The sequence below is a fragment of the Siphateles boraxobius genome, unplaced genomic scaffold (assembly GCF_051911475.1).
Source record: "Siphateles boraxobius isolate OS27281-9 unplaced genomic scaffold, OSU_SipBor_1 13, whole genome shotgun sequence".
NCBI classification, from domain to species: domain Eukaryota; kingdom Metazoa; phylum Chordata; class Actinopteri; order Cypriniformes; family Leuciscidae; genus Siphateles; species Siphateles boraxobius.
Genome location: NW_027508733.1, coordinates 5,799,240 through 5,807,272, shown reverse-complemented (window position 1 = coordinate 5,807,272; position 8,033 = coordinate 5,799,240). Strand labels below are relative to the sequence as shown.

Below are 8,033 nucleotides of genomic sequence, written 5' to 3'. Positions count from 1 at the left end.
TCTAAGATGGGTCTGAGGGCTCCGTCCTTCTTGGGTACGAGAAAATAGCGGCTGTAAAAGCCCGACTCGCTCAGAGAAGGCGGTACCAATTCTATGGCCCCTTTGCACAGCAGCTTAGCTATTTCTGCGCGGAGTTGATGTGCCACTTCCACATTCACAGTTGTCGTGGTTCGTGCTTGAAAGCGCGGAGGACGGCGAGTGAACTTTAGCGAATAGCCCTGCCTTATTGTGCTCAGCACCCATTCCGAAACCCCTGGAATGGCCTCCCATGCTTTTATATGTGTACCTAGGGGGCGAATGGTCTCCGGGTCCTGATCGCTGCGCTCTGCGGGCTCAAGAAACTGAACCGGAGGCGTGGGCGCGGCAAGAGATGAGAGGCATGTTTTAGTAAGCGTGAGCACTCGTAGGCGGGCACGTGACTTACGTTCATAACCTGACTGACATGAGTCTTTAGGGGCCGTGTAACAGAGCGGGCAGATAGTGGGCACAAACCTGTGGACACATTTCTTACATTCAACACTCGAGCGGCTTTTGCCCGCTTTATGAGAGTGGGCTCTGTGAATGACATGGGACGTGTTGTGCTTGTGTGTAGGGGTGAACACTGGGGTGTGGGCACTTTCTCTACACTTGAAACACCATCGGCGTGGGCCGGATAAACAGATATTATACTCTTTTTTAGATTTCTCTGGGTCGCCGTGAAAACAGCGTTTGTGTGCAGGCAAGAGGGTAGTGTTACCGGCTCGTTGGCTGGTAAATGAACCACTGCAGTAGCCTGTTTGAAGGGGACTGACAGGGAAATGAGCTTTGACGGTGGTCCGGCCGCAGCGGGACTCGACCGTCTCTTCCTTCCTTTTATTGACGCTAGTAAGGCTTCGCGTGCTCGGGATTCAGCGCGATCCTTTGCCGAGGCCCTCTGGGGGGCGGCAGGCAGTCTGTGACGGCTGTCCGAGCGCGACCTAGGGCGGCTGCCCTGACGTCGCTGCGAAGGCTGGTTAGGCTGTGATGTGCGCTGAGTGGTGGCTCGTGCAGGCGGCTGGTCACGTAACCGGCCTGTAGAGGAACTCGAGCGTCGAGGCAGAAAAAGGTTCATGGCCTGAGTGGTCTTTTGAACCTCGGAGAAGCGGTTAACAATCCCACTCACCGCTGGGCCGAAGAGACCATTAGGGGAAAGAGGCGCGTTGAGGAAGGTGGCGTGCTCAGATTCCCTCATGTCAGTAACCGTCAACCAGAAGTGTCTCTCTGTGACGGTTAACGATGGCTTGGGCTGCATTCCTGGTAGCGTGGAGAGAAAGGTCCGTCACGCTTCTCAGGTCAGTGACGGCAGCTGGATCCCGGCCCTTCTCGTCCCATTCACGGAGGAGGTTGGCCTGTAGAATCTGCAGCACAGCCATAGAATGCAGGGCGGAAGCGGCCTGTCCGGCGGCGGTGTAAGCGAGGATGGGGAATGAGCGAAGCGAACCCGATCTCTCCTCGCTGTCCGAAGCCATGATGGAACAGCAGTCTTTCGTGGCCTGTACCTCGGCCTCGACATCAGAAATGACGGCAGTACGGCTCGTGGGCGGCAGCTGCGCGTCAGTGAGGAGAGGCGGAGAAGGAAAGAGCGAGGCTCGAGGGAGAGGTTCCGGCGAGCGCGTCGCGGTGGCCACAGGCTCCGGCAGTCTTAGAGAACGGCGCTTCTTCTTGCGCGGTCCTGTAAGGGGCGGAGTGTGAGGGTTGAACACTTCGAGTCGAGCCCGCAGGGTCGACATCGGAAGTGCTTCGCAGAGCTCGCATCCCCCTGACTAGAGGGCGAGAGCTGCATGATCCTGGTCCAGGCAGAGAGCGCAGATAACGTGGCGGTCTCCGTCGCTGAGCGGGGCTCCACACGAGCCGCAGGAAGTGCGAGGCATCTTGAAAAAGACGCTTGCTGCTCTTTTAGAGTGAATATATATGTAAAAAAGGATACGTCGCTGGATAGCGTAGCTCGCACGGACGGCTGAAGGTGGCGAAGACGGCCGGCTTCTTCAGGCGCTGTCCTAATCTGGCTAATTGCTCTTTCGACAGCGGCGGCTTCTCTCTAGATCCAGCGAGGCGGAGAGCTCGCTGAAGAGATGAAAATCAGAGGAAACCGCCTACAAGCCCTGCTTATAAACGCTAAGCCACGCCCATATTGGCGGGCTATGATGCTGTGAAGGCGCGAGCGCCCTTCATTGGACGTGACGTCACGTCGGGCTCAGTGGTAGGTTGCTGCAGTTCCCGCAGGGTAGCCTATGAGCAAGCTAGACAGCCTGCTCTAGGTCTGCTAGCTGCTGCACTGCGTTGACAGTGGATACAAAATTAAGGATAATTTTTTGGCTTCAATATCTCGAAAAGATGAATCTTTCCCGTAGCGTAAGCTAAACTTACGCAATGCGAGAGAACCTCTCGTAAGAGAACGAATATAGTTTTGGTTAATTTATTATTATTTTATTCAGTGAAGTGAAGCAAAGGTTTTGTATTAAGCTTAAAGCAGCAATACAAAAAATCCAAAGCTGAAACTTCATTATTTTTTTTTATTACCAATCAAATTAAAAAAATAAAATCAATAAAGCTCACACAACAATGATAAATCACTTTAAATTTGCATTCACAATCAGAGAGTAAGATGGGCAGATTTACTTCAGATAACACAAAACAGAGATGAAATTGAGGGAAATAAAGTGTTGTATAGCATAAAAATAAGGCACAGTGTATTATGAGCAAATAGAAATAAATGTGGAGATTATTCCTGCAATAAAAGCGTCACATCAAATTTCGTACACAGAGCAGAACTGTCAGTGTGGTACAAACACATGTTTCTAGAAACTTTTAAAAAGTGTTACAACTAAAGCGTCACACTTCATTCCTATATAGTCCGTATATGACATTTCTCATCAGATATTTTGTCTAATAATTGCAGAAACCGTGCTTTATCCAGTATTCATTATATGCACTAAGTGACAGGTGACAGGAATGAAATGTGAGGTTTAGATAAGATGCATCGGCACACAGAGGAAGTCAGAGGCTCACATGAAGAGAAATATGATTCATTTTGAATAATGAAAATGTCACATTGGTTTCGTCCTGAAGCTGTTGGGAGAGTTTTTCTTTATCAAAGGCTCTGCTTCGTCTGGTATGTGTCTTCTGAGTTTCTTGGGACCTGACAAAAACAAGATATGAAGAGACAGACACAATAAGCAAATGCATATATGACACAAAAGGGCAGTGTTTTGTTTTGTGTCACACAAAAGTGTTTGTTCATAGCAGTAACAAATCCACTCAAATGGGAAGATCAGTGGATATATTAGATATAAATACCATATCAATTTAATATTACTTATGTTAAGAACACTTTCTAAATATCTCAAGTTAGTGTATTTTTTAGGAAACAGATTTTGATCTTCATGATCAAATAATTTAATTTAGATTATTTAAAACAATTTTAAATGAGCAGATGATTTAATATACATCAGATCTCTTCAAATGAAGAATTCACCGATTTCACAGCATAATGAGGATTGAGATTGAAACGATAAAAGATCATATTTCTGTCACTCAAGACACTTTCTCATGTTCATAAACAGCTCATTACAGTAAAACATGTTTATTTATATAACACACAATCCATCAAAACAATTTACACATTGCTAAAATAAGAATATGTGTTAATAATGATAAGTGCATGTATTAAAGGGATAGTTCACCCAAAATTTTAAATTAGCCCATGATTTACTGACCCTCAAGTCATCCTTGGTGTATATGACATTCTTCTTTCAGACGAATAGAATCGGAGCTATATATAAAAAAAAAAAAGGTCCTTGCTCTTCCAAGCTTTATAATAGGAGGCAATGGGTATATTTTTTGGAACTCCATCAAAGTGCATCTATCCATCATAAAAGTGCTCCACAGGCACCAAGGGGTTAATAAAGGCCTTCTGAAGCGAAGCGATGCATTGGTGTAAGAAAAATATCCATATTTAAAACTTAATCGACTAACCTAACTAGCTTCCGGCGGACCTTTTACGCAAGTCGACTTGCGCCAAAAGAGTAACCCTTGACGATGTGTGACGTAGGATGTAGGAGGAGCGTAAGCTTTGACGGCTCTCATGATTCAAACAAACAGGGCTGGGCAACCACGTTCTCCATTACGTTGTGCGTCAAGTTCAAGTGTTACTCTTTTGGCGTAAATTAATGCATACCTCCATTTGCCGGAAGCTAGTTATATTAGTCGATAAAGTTTAAATATGGATATTTTTCTTACACAAACGCATCGCTTCCCTTCCGAAGGCCTTTATTAACCCCTCGGAGCCGTGGAAGAGCAAGGACATTTTTTTAATATAACTCTGATTGTATTCATCTGAATGAAGAATGTCATATACACCTAGGATGGCTTCAGGGTGAGTAAATCATGGGCTAATTTGCATTTTTGGGTGAACTATCCCTTTAAGTAAAATATTTGAGTGACCACCGACAGTCAACATCTGTCATAAAAGCTCATACTGTATGAAGTAAGAACAGTAAGAAACAGATAAATTATAACAAGAACAATAAAAAAAACTTAAATGATAAAAAAAAAAATTGCTCCACATCTTCCTCCTGTTTTCTGTTCATTAAATCTTTGTGATCTGTCATTATCAATCTCATCTTTAATATTTGAGTTGAGTATTAATGATAGTTATTTATAATGCTGCTGGATAAAGAACAATCTGATCAAAAACCACATACAATCACAAAGGCACAGAAAGGTTTAAACCTGCTACAGCTTTACAATCTTCAGCCCAGTATTTATCTCACGCTGCATCAGCTGTAATACTTACACTTTTGTTCCTTATTCCAGTAGCAATAGACAATAACACCAACAGCTGCAGCCGCCGCCGCAATAACAGTAATAACTATCCCTGCTTTCGCTCCTGGAGACAGACCTGAATTAACTAAAGACAGAGTCATTACTGTAAAGCCACAGTGAAGGAGATCACAGAGCTGTTGGTTTCTATCAGACGCTTCTACACTGTAAAAAAAAACATTTTTTTTTTCATAAAATAAAGATTACTGGAGTGCGTTTTACAAGCAAATACAATTTCAGATTTTCTACACACAAAATTTCACCATTTAAGTTCTGAAATTACTAGGAATTTCTGAGTGAAAAATGTTTTTCCAAATGTGGTCAGGTGACGGATCACGTTCTGCGTTCTCATTGGCTATCATCACCCGGAGCCCTTTCTTCGTAACTGGATAATTAAATAAACTAGATTTCATTTGACATGATCCAGGATTGTTGGGTTCTTCCAAGCTCATCCTGGATTTGCTGTCATATAGAAACAGGTCTGTAAACTCAAACCTGCTCTGGAGCAGCTTAATTCACAGAAACAGGATTAGATTTCATCTTTTTAAGAGGAGGTACTGAATGTAGCGGGTGACATCAAGGGAGTAAAGTTGTGAATCAAGGGGGTGTGGTTAGCCTAGTATAAAGCTCAGTGGTAGGAACGAGGATAGTAGGTGCGTTAGTAGGTTTTTTGTTTGTTTATTTGGTTTGGGTATATTGACTAGTCCGCCCGGGCGATTGAGCTGGTAATCGGGCCCAAAAGAAATGGGAAAGGCCTTTGGGGCGGACTAGTTTTCTTTCTTTTTTTGTTTTTTTTATATTGTTTGTTCCTCCACTATTTATTACTGCAGCACGAGGATGCTACTGGCTTAGTGTTTGAACAGAGGAGCTACTTTTGCATGTAATTTATTTTGGATTAACTGAGTGATTCACAAGGTTTTGTTTGATGAATTTAACTTATGTTTTTTTTCTGATTGCGTTGATTCTTATTTTGCTGGGTGGTTTAGAGGCTCCTTCTGTTCGGGTAGTTTGTGATGAAAGCATCCTTGTGTGTGTGATATACTTTTTGTGTAAGCCAAAAATAAACCTTGATGATTTTTTTCTATTTAATGAACCTGAGTTGTGTTTTGTTTAGTTAACGGTGGGTCATGTAACATTAAAATCTGTCCTAGACATTATTACTTTCTTACAAGAGTAGGCTAATGAACCAGGGACAATAATGATTTTGTGGCAGCTGTGCTGTCAAACTTTAATTATTGCTGTCACGTAACAAATCTGCTTCAGATTTAAAATAAAATGTAATGTAAAATTAAACGAATCGGCCATGTTTTGTCAACCTTATCTGTTTGTGAGTCCCTGGGGTTTTTGGGGCTTATTTACAGTTAACAGTCTGGTACTATGCACATAATCTTTTTTGTTTACTGATTATTATTAAGATGTTCATTAATAAATAAACTGCACCTGAGATGTCTTATACAATTTTTACATTCAAGCTGCTTTGTCTGGGCCGCTGGTCTCATAAATGAACTTTAACATGTTCAATATATAAAAACAACTGAATGACTATTATTAGGAAACCTGATTTTTCCCCATCTTAAGTCAGATTCAACTGTATTATACAGAGTGCAGCACAGAGCCAATGAAATACAGATCATCTTAGTTGTCTATGTTGGTAAAATTCAATATAGGATGACCTGCTACACATGTCTAAATTCATTACAACAACACCAAAATACAAACGTCTCACAGTTGTTTTGAAGGACACCATTCACTGATTGATGAATCATTTACCAAAAAAAACTAAAATCATGTATCTTTTTTTTCCACAGAATTTAAATCTAAAATCTGTTGATTTGTCCTGCAATAATGAAGCAGTTGATCGATTTGTCAATTTTCTTGACAAACAGATGTCTAATGATAAATGTCAAATTTTTAACTGAAATACTTTGTAAATGTAGCTGACAAACTAGAAATGACACAGTTTGACCGTACAGATTTTGCATCTGTAAAATGCAAATTTCAGAGAATTTAAATTGTTCATAGAGTGATAACTATGTAAATAATATTATTAAAAACACTCACCACTGACATTGAATATCTTCTCTGAGGACCCTCTGGTACTGGTGATCTTTAGTTTATATTCTCCAGAGTCTGTGGTTTTGATGTTTGTGATCTTGAGATCTCCAGTCTGGTTGTTCAGCTGCAGTCTTTCTCCGTATGCCCCTTTAGTTTTAGACACTGTGATCTCATTGTTGCTGTCACTACTGATTCTGAATATAAGATTTCCATTTAACCTCCACTCCATCTCATCACTACGCTGTATTTCAGCAACATCAGAGTTTAAAGTGACAGATTTTCCCTCCTTCACTGACACTGACTTCACTGCTTCTGCACCATACACACATAGAAGAATACACAGAAACTGTTAGTGAAACTTATACAACACTCGAGAATCACGAGTCTTGTTTATTGATGAGTGGAAATCTCTTGTGATTTGCTGTAGACTTCATTAAAATGAATGAATGGTTTATGATACAATTAAAAAATAACCGCAAACAACAGGGTTGCAAATAAATGGTCCCAAATCTTAAATAAATTAAGTCTAAATCTGGCTTCGACAACTGTGACCTATGCAGTAGGCCTAGGTCAAAGTAAATATGACCGTGACTTAGGCCACATAAAGATATAGCCTAATCATTGTTGTTGAATAAATATTAGATGCGGTACACCTTGATAAAAGTGATCACGGTTATTTTATGTATAAACTCGGCAGGAAAAATAAGTATAGAAATAGCTAAGAAACCGAAAAGTGCTGTAACTATGTTGAAGAAAAAAAACGACTTACCAATCGCGAATAATAGGAAAATAACAAGTTTAAGTGCGCTCTTCATCATGTAGAGTCGTGTGAATTTAGATGATCCGTAGAGTTATTAAAGTCCTATAAGAGTGTTCTTAAGAGATCCCTCCTATATAGGGAGGCTGCAGACCTGGAGCCGGTAGATATACGCCCCTGGCAGTTTTACGCCCCTGTTGTTCCTGATGCGTCCAGTAGGGGAAGAAGGATACGGCGAAATAACAATTAAATCGATGCTCGAAATGAACACATTAATAACCGTCCCGTCTATAGACTTTTACTAATTTTTATGTATTTGTTCATTTAAATGAACGTTATAGACAGTGGAATTATCTGCACTACGGATTAAACATCCAGATGT

General features: G+C 41.5%; 1 protein-coding gene across 1 annotated transcript; it reads right to left on the bottom strand.

Annotated features, from left to right (window-relative positions):
* Positions 1-2,554: 2,554 nt before the first annotated feature.
* Positions 2,555-7,213, bottom strand: LOC143735336 (uncharacterized). Its single transcript, XM_077225495.1, has 3 exons — positions 6,895-7,213; positions 4,814-4,927; positions 2,555-3,157 (listed from the first exon to the last, which is right to left on the bottom strand). The coding sequence occupies exons 1-3, from the start codon at positions 7,121-7,123 to the stop codon at positions 3,066-3,068; spliced, it is 435 nt and encodes a 144-aa protein (XP_077081610.1). The 5' UTR covers positions 7,124-7,213; the 3' UTR covers positions 2,555-3,065.
* Between the last annotated feature and the right edge of the window lie 820 nt (positions 7,214-8,033).

Coding starts and splice junctions, on each gene's coding strand:
- LOC143735336 (XM_077225495.1), bottom strand. CDS start 7,123: ATGGAGTGGAGGTTAAATGGAAATCTTATATTCAGAATCAGTAGTGAC. Junction 4,928..6,894: donor ATTCAATGTCAGTGGTGAGT/GTTTTTAATAAT, acceptor CTCTGTCTTTAG/TTAATTCAGGTCTGTCTCCA. Junction 3,158..4,813: donor CTGGAATAAGGAACAAAAGT/GTAAGTATTACA, acceptor TGTTTTTGTCAG/GTCCCAAGAAACTCAGAAGA.